At 35.2% G+C, this 15,918-nt stretch overlaps 1 protein-coding gene across 1 annotated transcript in view; it reads right to left on the bottom strand.

Moving 5' to 3' along the window:
- MORC3 (MORC family CW-type zinc finger 3) overlaps positions 1-15,918 on the bottom strand; it is a 39,890-nt gene that overhangs the window by 1,454 nt on the left and 22,518 nt on the right. Inside the window, exons 10-16 of the mRNA XM_063094191.1 lie at positions 12,815-12,919; positions 11,164-11,286; positions 10,984-11,058; positions 9,972-10,017; positions 8,718-8,884; positions 4,166-5,057; positions 2,368-2,525 (exon numbers count right to left, since the gene is read on the bottom strand). Coding sequence (XP_062950261.1) covers positions 2,368-2,525; positions 4,166-5,057; positions 8,718-8,884; positions 9,972-10,017; positions 10,984-11,058; positions 11,164-11,286; positions 12,815-12,919 — 1,566 coding nt within the window. The remainder of the gene's footprint in view (positions 1-2,367; positions 2,526-4,165; positions 5,058-8,717; positions 8,885-9,971; positions 10,018-10,983; positions 11,059-11,163; positions 11,287-12,814; positions 12,920-15,918) is intronic.

Below are 15,918 nucleotides of genomic sequence, written 5' to 3'. Positions count from 1 at the left end.
ATTTGCAGATTAGAAAAAACCTGGACTAGCAAAATACATAAATTACAAGATGTTATTTACAATTTAAAATATTGTTACCACCTGGAAAACAGTAACAATATGCTACTGAGAACACTTGTGTAAAAATAAGAATTCATCTCTGAACTTCAGCTTCCCTTTGAGGAAAATAAATTAAACACGTTAAATTAATAAAAACGTGTTCTAGGAGATATCCTTATTTGTACAAGAGGAAAAAAAGTTTCTGTGGCTAAATAAGTTTGCAAAACTTTAGGTTAAATAATGATAAACAAGCCTTTTTAAGTAGCAGAACTTCTCTGAACCTATTACAAGCTCAAGTACACTCACTATCCATTTTACTATACATTTACAGGGAATGGTGTTTTGCTAAAAACATTAGGACACCCTGGATTAAGATGATCATTATCATTCCTTCCAAGTTTATGAATGTCAACATTCTAGCCTTAAAAAAATAAATTCCAAAAAGTATTTAAGTAATACATACGTAAAAATATAAGGCAACCTTTGCTTCAAAGATTGTACTAGACACATGAAATGAAAGTGTTTTAGTTGTTCTTGTTCCCTGCCCCCGCCCAAAGTAAGTAGACCATATTTAATTTAGATACTGATTTTCCTAGGATGGAAATCTCTGGGGTCAAGATGCTCATCCTTGAGTTGATATTGCAGAAAAATGTAATTCTGAGCATGTTAATTTTGTGGGCTTTTATGATAAGATTCCACTGGACCACTGATAAAACATACATCATTCCCACACCAGCTGTTTTTGGTCCAGGCTTTCCACTCACCTTCAATCAAGAGCCCATGGTTCAATTTTTTTTCTGCTTTGCTTTCCTAAAGTTATTAACCATTCTATGACCTACACCAAGAATATCCCGTGTCATAACCAAAACCTTTTATCTCCTTGAAAAGCAAACAAATGACTAGTATAACCTTTTTACCCATCCTATCCCTTAAGTCTTTTGATGGGTTGCTTCCTGCTGTTTACTGAACATCACAGATTCCTATATTTAACGTCTAGATTGGCACTGTCCAAGAGAAATAATGTTCTAACAGCCACATTAAAAAGTAAAAGGAAACATTAATTCTGGTAATATATTTTATTTAATCCAATGTAGCCAAAGTATTACCATTTCATCATGTAATCAAAATAAACTTTATTAATCAAGTATTTTACATCTTTTTCAAACTAGAGCTTCAAAAGTCAGTGTGTATTTAACACTTAGAGCACACCTCAATTCAGATGCCACATTTCAAGTGTCAATAGCCAAACACGGCTAGTGGTTACAATATTGGAAAGTATAGGACTAAAGGACTGTCAGTTACTCAAAGTTTAGAGTGCAAGAGAATCATCTGGGAGCTTGTTTAAAACAGTTTCTAATTCAATAAATTGCAGTAGGGCCCATTTCTACAAGTACCATAGATGCTTGTGGTCCCCATTTTCAGAAACACTGCTCAAGACTTTTTTTTTTTTTTTTTTTTGACCCTTTGGCCTAAAGCTTACATGCACTGCACTCTTCTATTTCAATAAACAGATTTTTAAAAATCCTTTAAAAACTTAAGCTGAAAGACAAAGTAATAACATAATTAATGTCAAGTGAGGATGGCAGGAGAAATTTCTAAACAACAGTGCCTTTTAGTTCTCAAGTCATATCATATTAGCAGGTAAAGTTGCACGATTTCAGCCTTTAATGACTATTTGTGAATAGTAAGCTGTCAACACACCAACAATGTCATCCTCTGAACCTCTGTCTCCCCCACTATCAAAAACAAATCCACACAGAACCCCAAGCCCAATTTATACTTTACTGAGATAGGATAATAATTAATTTACTGTTTCCTCATTTTAAGAGGACTCCTTCCTAATATCACCTATACTAAGGTAATTTCTAGTAATTTTGTGATTTCCTAAAAGTTAAGATTAAGGAGGACATAGAGTGAAAGGATAGCAACCCATAAAGAAACTGCACCAAGTTCAAAAATCAGGTTGAAAAAGTATATTTCAGTAACAGTCCCTTGCCTTGTCTTCTAGACATGGCCAAATTCACCCGCTTCTTAGACATCAAGTTCAATGTTCACTTTTCCCCCCAAAACATTCCAAACCAGTCTGACCAATCAAATGCTTTACTCGTTCTAAATTCCTTCTTCACTTAAATGGAAGCTAAACTGTCAGCAATTTGGAGGGAAGAATGATGTTACTTCTTTTATATCTCCCTATCATAATATTGGGATCACAGCAGACAATCAATTAACTTCTTTTGATAGAACAGTATCTACTTGACGTGTGCTAGCAGATAAAGTAAGTACGCTGACCATAACTGCAGCCCTGCAATATGCCTCATTTAATATTACCTTTCCCCATCCATACAATTTACAGATTCCTCAATGTTACTTGAAGTTGAAACATCTGTTGCTATCTGTCGACTTGTAGATTTTAACTGTTCAATTTCAGATTTAAGTTCTTCACACTGTGAACGAATTTGTGATTTTTCCATTTCCAATAATTCGACCTGACAAAAAATATAAATGAATTTTATATCTGTAAAATTTAAGAATACTAATGTCAAAGTGCAAATGTAAGCTAAGAAATATAGAGACCCTGTTTGATAAAATCAACTATCAAAAAACATTAAATATACACACACACAAATGATTTTCTATAAATAGCTTCATTTGTTTAGTTTCACTTCTGCATCTTTTCACATCGAGGGAAATTGCCACGTGCCCCAAAATAAGTGGTAGCTAGAAACTGAAAAACTGAGATACTAAACGCCTGAATTATGTCGATGTCAGTAACTTTCATTTCTTGCACACTGAAAAGTTACAACAGTGAGGTTACACTGATTTTTATATGCAGACAGTTCCCGACTTACGATGGTTTGACTTGATGTCTTTTCAACTTTATGATGGTGTCAAAGCAATACACATTCAGTAGAAACTGAACTTCAAGTACCTGTACCACCATTCTGCTTTGTACTTTCAGTACTCATTACATGAGACATTCAACACTTTATTATAAAATAGGCTCTGTATTGCATGATTTCATCCAACTGTAGGCTGATGTAAGTTTCTGAGCACGTTTAAGGTAGGCTAAACTATGATGTTTGGTTGGTTAGGTATATTAAATAAATTTTTGACTTAACGATATTTTCAATTCACAATGGGTTTTATCTAGACATAACCCTATTATACATCAAGGAGCATTTGTATTTTGTCATCCAGCTCCTGACCCAATAAATCAAGATGAGAGTTTGAATGAGCAGTTATGTCAGCAGTATTTCCAGGAAGAGGCAGTACAGCACTATATTGTGGTTTCCAAACTCTTTTTGGCAGGGAAACCCTTTCAAACACATTAAAATTAATATGTAAAACAGATTAAAAAGGAGCTACCTGAAATTGAAGTGAAAGCATATGGAGCAGCTACTGCTTGTCTTCTGATATCTATCATTTTTCTCCATCCTCTGTAAAAGAACCTTGAATAAAGACTACATTTCCCAGGAACCCATTAGCCAGATGACTAAATTCTGACAGATGGAACATAAGCAACTTCCAGAAATCACACATCTTCTCTTTCCTGCTGCCTGGAATGCAGATATGGTGCCTAGACCTCAAGAGCCATCTCAGACAACAACTGCACGTTGAGAAGCACAGCAACAATGCAGAAGAAGCCTACATCTCTGATGACGGTGGAGCTGCCACTTTGTTTGGGGTATTATGTCACTTGCACACAAACCTAATCCTAACTCATACATCTATAAAATGAGGATACTACCACGTACCTTGTCTGGGTATTGTAAGATGTATTAATAATGGAGGTAAAGGTTCTACCATATTGAGTAACTGAGTGTCTTACTGGGAATGATGTTGTTATTTTGAGAACAATTCTTCATTGTACAAAAATGTCCTGTACTCTACAGAACACTTACCATACCTGGTCACCACCTGTAACTGTCCAGCAATACACATCTCAAGACATCATAAGAACCAAAAATGCCCCCAAGAGGCCCACTCCCCAGTTGAGATCCAGTGAAGCAACAGATATTCAATAAATAATACTATCATTAAGTGAAAATATTCTAGCAATTGGCAGTTCTTTAAGGTTTAAATAGCCCTGGACTCCCACGACCATATGTTGGATGACACAACTCACCTCATTTTTATACTGGTCCCTCTCAATACTACATTTGTCCAGTTGTCTAAATACATTGTCAAGCTGCACAGCCATTTCGTCCATTTCACTTTTATTCTCACTATTAGAACACTGACTGCATTCAGCCTTTACATGCTGCACAGCACTACATTCTTTTTTCAGCCTTTCTATTTCTTCCAAAGCTTGCTGATACTGAGATACCATAAAGTCTGAACTTTCAGATTTGCCATTAATACGTTCAAGTAAAAATACAGCATCAGTTTCAGTAGACTGATGGCAAGTTTCTTTCTTCACATATTTGTCGTTCATTTCTATTATCTTTTGTTGTAACACTCTAATTTGGTCAGTAAACATATGACACTGTCTTTTATAATGTTCTTTTTCTTGGGAAACCAGAAGTAGATCATTTCTCAGTTTATTAAATTGGCAGCTGGCATCATCTGCAGATTTATCAGAGGTTTCCTGGGTTTCATGTATCTTTACTTCAGCTTCTCCACAGGAGGGCAATATTGCTGTATCATTTCTTATATCTATCTCATCTTCAACAGTTTCTTCCTTTTTAACAATTAAACTTGGTACTTCAGTCTGGGTGGCTGCAGTAGTTCCCTGATCACTCCTGGATGATGAGGTGCTTGTTAAATTAGTCTGGACACAAGGTTCATTATCACTCACAAGCTCAACCTGAACAACACTTTGCTCAATGTGACTCTGTTCTGATTTCATTTCAATATCATGATCAACTGCGGGTTTGGGAGTACTGTTTTCTTCTAAGATGATTACATCTTCATCATCATTATCATCTTTATAAGTTGAATTTTCAAACGTTTGACTACTTAATCTCCTATTCTTTGCATTCAAAATTGAGGAACGAGTAGAAAGTCTCCGTTTCAGGCTGAAAAAAATTTTACATATAAAGTATATAAGATTATAAAATATGAATATGGACAAAATAGATGTCCTTGATGTAATCATTCCAACAAATGCACTACTATAATAGTTTTATAACTATGTTGAAATTCTAAGAAATGCCCATGCTCATTTTTTCAAAATGACACATCATACAGTACCGACCATTAATTTAATGGAGATTATTTTCTCCTTTTACAGAAGAGGAAACAATAGACTACTGAGATCTCTTTGAAGTACCAGAGGTGTATACGGCCAAACACCTCTTCATCTGATGCCTCTAGGCATTTCAATTAATACATGTTACAACAGAAGGCTACCTCCCCGAGGCCTCTTCTTCCCCAGGTCAGGGAATGGCATTGCCATTTCATTTGCCCATAATTTTCATCAGCATTCAGTGGTCAAGGTAAGCCATAAAGCAAACCAGTATTCCTTATGCTTTCATATAAAACAATTTTCCCTGCATTAAAAATTGCTCATTTTCCTCATTTGCATGGTTTTCTGTAATCAACAATGGATTTTAGTCACTAAAAGTTATCACCAATAACTACTTTTTTCCACATTTGGAAGGGTGTTTGTACTGTTTGATATTTGGGCCTTATATGTTAGACTCCTAGATCTCAGGAAAGATTTTCTTCTTTCTTGGGCTTACTATCTCACATTGAAGGAACACATCCTCCAACAGCATCTTAAAAAAAGGTACACAGGTGTAAGGAAAGTAGGAAAACTTTAGTCAGGATCTCTCGCCTCGCATCTGTTACAAATGGGCAAGATTCAACACATTCACTAGAAACAAGTTATAAAAAGTAGTGTGACTGTGCATGTGTGCCCATATACTGATGCAGCATGATTGCTGTAATTATGTAATGCTTGGCTTGTGGCCGCTATTGTGTACTAAGAGTAAAAGGTAACTTGCTCTTAACTGCTGGTCAGCAGAGCCTGGAAGGTTGGCAGAGCACGGAAGATCAGCAGAGTGGGTGGCAGAGCTCACATCTGAGAATAAAACATGCCTGTGAGGCTCACATCTGAAGAATAAAGAATGTCTACCTTGCATAAAGTTGCCAGGGTCTTCTTTCAACTACCTGACTCACGACCTGCACAGGAAGGCGCTAAAAGGATCTGAGATTCCTGCCCGACAACAGGATACCACAAATATATAAAGTTTTGCATGATGAAGACACCTTTATTCCCCTCTAAAGTATATTTCTGACTTGGCTGTTATTCTAGACTTCCAGGTTGAAAACTATTGTCCCCCAAATTTAAAAGCTGGGCTGGCCAGTTCAGCTGGTTAGAGCATGGTGTTGAAAACACCAAGGTCAAGAGTTTGGATCCCCATACTGGCCAGCCACCAAAAAAAAAAAAAAAAAAAAAAAATTAGAAGCATCATTCCATTTTCTTCTACTATTCAGTGTTTCTGCCATTCTGATTCTGATTCTTGATCTTCTGCAGGTAATCTGTGTTTTTCCTGTCTGAAAAAATATTCTCTTTTCACTCGTGTTCTAAAATATCATGATGATGTACCTTGGAATGGATCTTTTTCCTGACATTATTAAGTTTTTCTTGTATTATTTCCCTTCCCCCACTGACTTTCCATTCTGAAACTCCTTTATTCAGATGTTAGCCCTCCTATATTTTTACTTTGTCTTTTCTCTATCTTCCAGCTGTTTATCTTTTTGTTCTATGAGATTTATTTGTTCAATATCTACCCTAGCTCCCCCCAACAAATTTCACAACATTTTCTTCTACTCCCTTTGTTTCATTTTGTTGTCCCGTGCTGGAGATCACTCATTTGGTGATCCTTGGCTATCTGCTTATATTTAAGAGTGGAACTGACTAGAAGTAGTGAGGGCTGAGCTCTTCTCTTGGGAGCCCAGGAAGGGTAGATTTCTCACAATTCAGTATTCAAACTTTCCCTCACTCCTGTTTTCAAAACAATGGCTCATCTACATCTTTAGTACTAAAATCTGCTCCAGAAAGTAAATTTCCTATCCTCTGAGAGGAAGAAAAGCAGCAGCTGCCAGCCTCCGCAGGCTGGGAAGAGGTCTAGGTAACTACTCTTCCTTAACCTTCCAAGCCAGTCTCTTGTTTTCACCACTATCTTCCACCTTCAGCAGAACTCAACGCTTCCAAATTCTGAGACTTTCTAAGGATCTGCGGAGTTAATCACTTTGCTTTTTGTTAGGTTTCTACTCTCCTCCAGCAGGCTTGGGTTTCAGCTTTCTCTGGTCTGCCACTTCAATTACCTCTTGTTTACCTGTGTCCTGTTTAAATGAGAGTTGCCCTGTTATTTTTCATACCAGGCTAATTCCTATTTGTCTTTCCTAAGGCTTAGTTTAGGTATCACCTTTCCACAGACTTTGCTTTATGAATTTGAGAATAAATATAGGCTTTCAATTGTTTAAAAATGTTCTCTCTTTATTCTCTTCTTCAATTTTGATGGCAGCCAACTTTAAGATAAATTTTTGTCTTTTATCTGTAAACTACAGAACCATCCGTAAAAAAAATAAGAATATTACGGAGACCAATTTTTAAAAACCACACAAACTCTTAAGTATCAATCCAGCTCCAAAATGAGTCCCCAAAACATAGGCAATAAAGAGCAATCTATTTTAGAATATGCCCTCCTTCATTTATATATGCAGTTATTTATACAGTTATTTCTAATCTTCCTTGAGGTCAAAAATCTCTTTTGAGATTTTGATGAAAGCTAGAAAACCTCTCCAAAAATCTGGCCCCACTATCTCAGAGAACCTTGCTTCAATGTTCCTCTCTAAATAGCAAACATCAGAGGTGCAGTTAGTCTGGTTTACTAGTTCCCAGACATGATCACTCTTCTTCTCCACCTTCATTCATTCCACTACCTTTGAGTAGGCCACACATGCAGATTACTGCTTTCAGAATTTCAGTAATCAACCTAGGTACCACTTCATCACAAAGCCTTCCCTGACCACTCCAGTCAATATGGTTAATGACTCACATATATATCACTTGTACCTTACTTTCTCCCTTCCTTCTTTGTCCACTCATCTAAATATGGTAAGTACCTACAACGTGCCACAGGCTATGATACGAACTTTTCAGTCACACTTGACATTATAGTGTTGTACTGTTAACTGCTTCATATTTTTCTTTACTTAGACACTGATCACCTTTTTTTTTCTTTTATAATTTTTATTTTGTCATGGAATCCCCTTTTTAAATAAAAACACATCAGATACTTGGTCAATTGGAAAACTGTTTACAAAGTCCTATTTACATGTAACTTTTCCAGAGTGCACCTCTTGTGCAAAAAATGCACGTGGGTTATTTCATTCAAATAATAAGAATTTGTAATTTAATGACCAAGATAACACTAGATACTGATCATCTTAAAAGCAGGACTTTCCAGTATACAGAGAAGTTCAAAGAAGTGACAATTTGATCAAACTCCACAATGATTACAAATAATATGTTTTAAATTAATTTAAATAGGTGGCAGAAGCTGAGTGGGGTAAGTTTAGACAATAAAGGCAAAATTATTTGCCCTTAAGATTTTTTAATTTTCATGTACCCTACAATTTCCTGGAACTGCATTATTGCATAGAAGTGTCAAGTAAAGGCTCTGTTTAATATTCTTCATATGGAAACACACATCTTAGCCACTGACCTGTTGCTCTCAGGTTCAGACTGGGGTGAAACTTGATGATTATTTATAAGCCGTGTTGTATAAGAATTTGCTGCTTCTGAAAGATGTCCTCTTGGAACACTTTCCTTTGCAGCAGAAAAGTTCTGACTTGGAATAGGAATTGTCCGAAACAACAGATCAGCATTAATCTGTTGGAGGAAAAAACACTGATCTTAAAGGATTTTAATGTAACATGCCTAAAACATAGCATACATCTTCCCTTTTCTCCTTATTACAGAAGACATTGAGAACTATCCTAAACATGTAAATTCCTTGTGCTACACTAGGGATAGACAAATAGACCAATGAGCCAAATATAGCCTGCAACTGACTAAGAATGGTTTAATGCTCTTAAAGGGTGTGAACAAAACAAAACAACCAAAACAAAGAATATGCAACAGAGACTGTGTGTAGTCCATGAAGCCAAAAAGATTTACTATATGGTGACTCCTATACTATAGGACTTACAGAAATATAATAAAAGCTTATTTTTTCTGAGAGAAAGAAAGACGAGTCATAAAGATACTGCCTTTAAAAACCAAAGTATGCCCACTATACTTCCCCCCCAATTCTGTTCTCACCCTCAAACCCTCAGCATTATAGAAAACATGTTTGTTCTTTCTTTCTTTCTTTGATGGCTGGCCGGTGTAGGGACCCGAACTCTTGACCTCGGTGTTATGACAACACTGCACTCTCACCAACTGACCTAACCTGGCCAGTCCTAGAAAGTATTTTGGTATAATCATAAGAAAACATATCCATCTGCAGCAGATCAAACTTCTTACACAAGATGTACAACTATCTGCTCATATGCATATACTCAACCAAAGCTCCTTAATGCTATTAAGAAAGAAATGGAAAGGCCAGGCAGAGTAGTCAACAAAGGGGAAGAAAAACACTGTTGCTTTTATCCAGGCTGGCACTAGAACATGGCTTCCTGGGTGTTCCTGTGACTGTTTCCTTAACCGCCTATCTACCAATGATTCTTAAGTGTTGCCCTTCCTCAGAAGATGTCCAACTAAACAATCAGCTGAACAGTTTGAATGAGGTTGCTGGGTTAGGAAGTTAGGGTTAGAAAGGAGTGCAAGAAGGAGTACAAGAAAAGAGGAGAACGGGAAGAGAATAAACACGATCCCTTCAATCTGTTATATAAGTCCTAAACTTTAAAATTTGGTATTGGTTGAACTAAGCACTACCCAATATAAGACACAGCTATAAAATGGAAGGCTTAATTACCCGAGGGATGGTTTCCGGTTGTCTGATTCTGAATTTTTCCCTGTTGCTTTAAAAGACAGATAAAAAATTATCATATTTACAATTACTTCATTATTTCTCAATCCCATTTTCTAATGACATATCTGCCATTTCACTACCAAGTTGCTCAGATATATAAACTAAACTTTAATTTTGTTATAATCAGTGGTAAGCCCTTTGGGGAATACTTTCCACCTTTTTGTCAATAACACCCTGAAGCTTTCAATACCCACAGGCATGAATTGCAGACCTCTGATCTGGAATATCGCAGAGTCTTCTAACTGTTTTCTTTACTTCCAATACTGCTAATGAATTTAGTTAAAGAAAAGCATACGACAAATTAAAACCACCTGAAAGGTTCTTATGAACTCAGCCTTCTGCATACAGTACATTAGCCTAAAGTTCACCCTGGCTGACTATCATACTCAGCTTATGTAACCCACCTCCATTTTCTATTATTCCCTTTCATGTATATACTCTAGTTAACCTAACAAATCACTGTTCTCTGTACATTCTCATTTTACCCATCCTTCAAGGCCTATTACGAAAATGACCTCCTTCATGAAGCTTCCTGATCCACTCCTGCTCTCACCTTCCTCAGCCAGAAGCAACCTCTCCTTATGAGTTTCCTTACAATATTGGATCATACCTTTTACGGCATTCATCAACTTCTAATTGGTACTGTTCTCTGTTAAGACTATAAGCTTGTAAAGGGGAGTACTCACTTATGACCCACCTGTGTATGGCTCAAAAAGATAAACTACTCTTATGCAAAGTATGTCATAGATAGGACAGCAATAAACATCAGGTGAGTAAATAGAAGGTATCCACAGCATAAACTTAAAAAAAAAAAAAGGACTTGAGATGCACTCCATAAAATAACCTTTTAGTTACACTAGCTTTATCTTGGGAGAAATACCAACTAATGCTGCCAACCCATTGCTGTTCATATTCTGGATGTTATTTCTCCACCATACATTAATACAACACTCACTTCTTTTTGTAGGTTTTTTCATAAGTGGGATGTACCAAATCCTCATCTTCAGGTTCTTCTGGAACCTCACAATTTCTAGTCAGAAAAATCACATGGGAAAAACATGTCACCAGCGTCTATTCATACATCTTGAATATGTGGTCTGCCTTTCCAAAAAGAGTACTACCAACTGTATGGTACCTGAACTGTGGGTCAGGGTTATTGGAGCAATACCATTTTTCTGGAAGTTGATCTATTCCATCTGGTAATTTTCGCCACTTTAAACAAGCATCACACTGAACCCATGTCTGATCAGGACGTTTCCTATAACAGAACAAGAAAAAAATATTAACATAAAAAGATGGACTTTAAGTACTTCAATAGATTTTCTACATCATTTCCACCACAAAGTACCCCCATTGTTTAATTCCTTTCCTGAAAATTCTGTAACAAAACTATTTTTGTTGTATAGCAATCTAAATTTTTAAAAACAACCATTCTGATTACCTCCAAAAGGTTAAAGGTCACAGGCCAATTTGAACAAAGCAATTTAAATGTCTTGTTTAGTAATATAAATGTCAAATTTAAGAAAATTATATTTGTACTTTGATAATAACTTAAAAAATATTCCAGATACCTTGCCCAGAAATTTATGTTAGTGTCTACAATCTCAAATCTACAGTATATTTATTAGCACAATAAACCACTCAAGTACAGAAAATAGAGAAATCATGTTACTATAATTTAAGCAATTTTTAATGGTATAATTACATTTTTACCCTCCGTTATAGCATATTTCTGAGTAACTAAAATTTGCATTCTTTTAGTTTACAAAGTGCTTTCATATTTTTCTCATTTGAAAAAATATGATGATTCCTATAAAGAACTTATATGGACTTATTTTACACCTTAATGCCAATAACTTTTTAAAACTAGTTTTTAAAAATGCGCTTACACATTTATATAAAACTTCAGAACAATTCAGAAATTTATAAAGTAAAAATAAACCCTGTTTCAGGAGATTACCACTGTTAATTTTTTAATCCCAGCGGAAATTTTCTATGCTTGTAAAAGTATAGATGTCTATATGGATACTTGAAAAAAAAATAAAATGGGAAATTTACACATTGAACTGCATCTTTGTTTTTCATTACATATTTTGGATATCCTTCCATATCAGTACATGTAGATGTTACTCATTCATTCGTTTATAAGATTGTTACTATGTTATGTATGTTACTAAATGCTTGTCAGGCATCATATTATTTAAGTTTTGTGATTCTAGGAGGTAAGTGTTCTTAATGTTTCCATTTTATAGAGGAGAAAACATAAGCTTATGAAAGGCTCAATGTCACAGGGCTACTTAAGCAGCAGAACTAGAATCTGAACTCAAGTTTGGCTTTAGACCCATGATCCTAATGATTACACTAGAGCAGTGTTTTTCAAACTATGAGATGCAATCCATTAATAAACAGTAAAATCAACTTAATAGAGTCAAAATTAGCCTTTGTATTTATTTTTGGTGGCTGGAGGTACAGGGATCTGAACCCTCAACCTTGGTGTTATAACACTACACTCTAATCGAGCTAACCAGCCATCCTCTCCAAATTAGCCTTTTGAAAATGAAATGATATCAACACGCATTACAAATATGGATAAATACTGTTTCGTGAATCCTTTGTGTGTATACGTATATATACTCATTAATTTATTTTGCAGTGTGCTGATTCATGTTGCAGAACTTATCTCCTACTACGAGTTAGAGTCATAACTTTGCAAAACTGTACAATGTCTATACTCTCCAATACCACTTGATATCAGAGTGAGTTGATATTTTTTTAAATGTACTTACTGTATATCTTCAACTGGCAAATTTAGAGGATATTCTGCATTTTTCTTCACTTTCATTTCATTCCAGTAATCATTCAGTTTTTCTCCTAATGCTGCTATTGTAAGCCTTAAAGTAAATTACAAAATCAATTCAAGAAAAAATATGATAAATCTCTCCAAATACAAGAGAAATCATACATATTCGTAATGATTACATGCACACTGTGAGGAGAAAAAACTACAAAATGTACAGTTAAAAAGAACATTCAAAGTAACGCCAATTTCCTATGAGGATCTTTCTAAGTTCCTGCAGCAGAGCCAGGATCACCTAGGAAATGACACAAAACAGTATGTTGGGTCCTCTGTTGAGAAAGTATGAACAATTACTAGAACCAGAGGATCCCTGCATTTCAACCCCAAATATACTTACAAGCTTCAACTCAAATTAGAACTCAAACTTTGGTACACAACTTTTAAGCAATCGTTACTACCAAGTATACAAGTACTTCAAAATAGCTTTTGTCCCACAATTAAGACTTCCACTTCTCCCACAATAAGATGTTAATAAAAAGCATATCAATGAAATTAAGACTAAGGCCAAAACTGAGTAATCATGTGTAAACTAGTTAAGCATTTCCTGTGCCTGAAACCACATACATAGAACATAAGACACAAGCCATGTAACATTCTGAATTTAAAATAAAGCTTTTAAAAATCAGGACTTCACATTTTATACTCTGGCAGATTAATATTAGACATAACATCACCTTGTGACCTATTTCCACTTTTTGTCCCCTACTTTAGTTTTCCAACCAGGAAGTCCCACTATCACATCACATATAAAGTCCAAACAAGAATCTACCTTCCCTCCCAAACCTGCTTTTCCCTTCCTATCACTATTTTGATTCTTCCTCATCTCTTTTTCTCATCACCTATATTCCTCAATCCATGAGACTCTACCCATTTCTGTTGAGAGTATGCTTAGGAGTAGGAATTATAGGTTTATAGGGTTATAGGGTATGTACTGATGTTCAGCTTTATTCCATATAGTCTAATAGCTTTCAAAAATGATCAACAACTTTCACAACCACCAGCAACCTATGGGACTTCCAACTGCCTTATATATGCCAACATTTGCTATGTCTTTTTCATTTTAAATAATTTTTCCATTTTTGTCCATTATAGCCTATACTTTTTGTGCCCCATTTTTAAAACCTGCCTAACTAAAAGTCACGAAAATATTGTTTTCCTTTTGTTTTTGTCTTTCTCCTTTAGGGTGAAAAATCCTTCTAAAAGTTATTTGCATTTGAAAGGCAGGGGTTAAGGTTCACTGTGTCCATGTGGATAGTCCTATGATAGCTATATGACCTAGCATTTTTCCCACTACACTGTAACGTGTAACCTTTGTCATAAATCAGGTGACCATAATATATATATAGTATAGGCTTGTTTTTGGCTTCTGTATTCTATTTCACTAGGCTATCTGTCTATCCTTACACTAATATTACACCTCCTTAGTTAATACAGCTTTATAGTAAGTTAATACCTAGTAGTGCAAATCTACTTGCTTTGTTGTTCTTTACTGATTATCTTAGCTATGTACAGTGTTCTGACTTTTCACATAAAATTTAGAATAAGCCTGTTTATAGACACCCACATATATCTGATAGGATTTTTTTAAAAATTGGAATCATATTTATCATTATGGAGAAAAGCTGACATTTTATAATATTCAGCCTTTTAATTCTTGAATCTGGTATACCTACTTATTTGGGTCTTAAGTTTCTCTCCACAACTTTATGCAGTCTTTGGTGTAGAGATCTTTGTATGTATTTATTATATTTACTACAAAGTACATGATGAGTTTTTGATGCTATTACAAGTGATTTTTTGAAAATTTTGTGTTTTTTTTACTGGAGTCACACAATTGATTTTTCTTATCTAACCACCCTCGGATACACATTAACTAACTGGTTCCATTATTAATTTACACATTATTTTCAACTTTCTATATACTTAATACAAGCGTACTTCAAAAAGTTTGTGGAAAAACAAAATACGAATCTTTCCATGAACTCTTTTATTTCTTCCTTTCCAATTGTTTTAACTTTCATTTTTCTTGCCTTATTGTACTAGATATTTCCTCAACAACATTGGTGAATAGCTGATATCCTTATCTCATTCAAACTCTTACAGGAAAAGCTACCAATAATTCACAATTAGGAATGATGCTTGCTGTTTTTTGTAAATACTCTCTCACTGCTTAATACGCCCTTTGATTCATGATTTTGTAAGTGTTCCTTTTTTTTTGGTTTAAGTCACAAATGGGTGCTGAAATTTATCAGCTTTTTCTGTATCTATAAAGATGACCACAGAGTTTTCTTTTTTATCATCAATGTTTTGAATTACACTGATTTTTGAATATTAAAACCACCCAAGCTATCTTAGAATACAGCCCACTTGGCTTTAATGGTATTATCCTTTTTACATATCACTAGATAGTATATGTTATTATGGTAGTTCCCTCCTGATCTGTGGTTTCAGATACCCAAGGTCAATCACAGTCTGAAAACATTAAATGGAAAATTCCATAGATAAATGAGTCCTAAGTTTTAAGTGTGCACCCTTCTGAGTAGCATGATGAAATCCCGCCTGGGACGTGAATCATCCCTTTGTCCAGTTTATCCACACTGTAGATGCTCCCCGCCCCCTAGTCACTTAGTAGCTGGTCGCAGTATCACAGTGCTTGTGTTCACGTAACCCTTATTTTAGTTAATAAGTGCCCCAAAGAGCAAGAGTATCGATGCTAGCAATTTGGATATGCCTAAGAGAACCTGTAAAGTTCTTCCTTTAGATGAAAAGGTGAAAGTTCTCAACTTAAAAAGGAAAGAAAAAATATCATAGGCTGAGGTTGCTAAGATCTCTGATAAGAATGAATCTTCTATCTGTGAAATTGAAGAAGAAAAAATAAATTCACACATAGTATTTACGGGGTTTGGTATTATCATTGCTTTCAATTTCAGGCATCCACTGAGGGTCTTGGAATATATCCCCCATGGGGGGATTACTGCATTTTAATTATATTTTCATACCTATGATCATGATAGATTAATTTCCTTTCTTAAT

The sequence above is a fragment of the Cynocephalus volans genome, chromosome 1 (genome assembly GCF_027409185.1).
Source record: "Cynocephalus volans isolate mCynVol1 chromosome 1, mCynVol1.pri, whole genome shotgun sequence".
In the NCBI taxonomy this organism is placed as follows: Eukaryota; Metazoa; Chordata; class Mammalia; order Dermoptera; family Cynocephalidae; genus Cynocephalus; species Cynocephalus volans.
The sequence above is the reverse complement of the archived record's forward strand: the minus strand, read 5'-3'. Positions and strand labels throughout refer to the sequence as shown.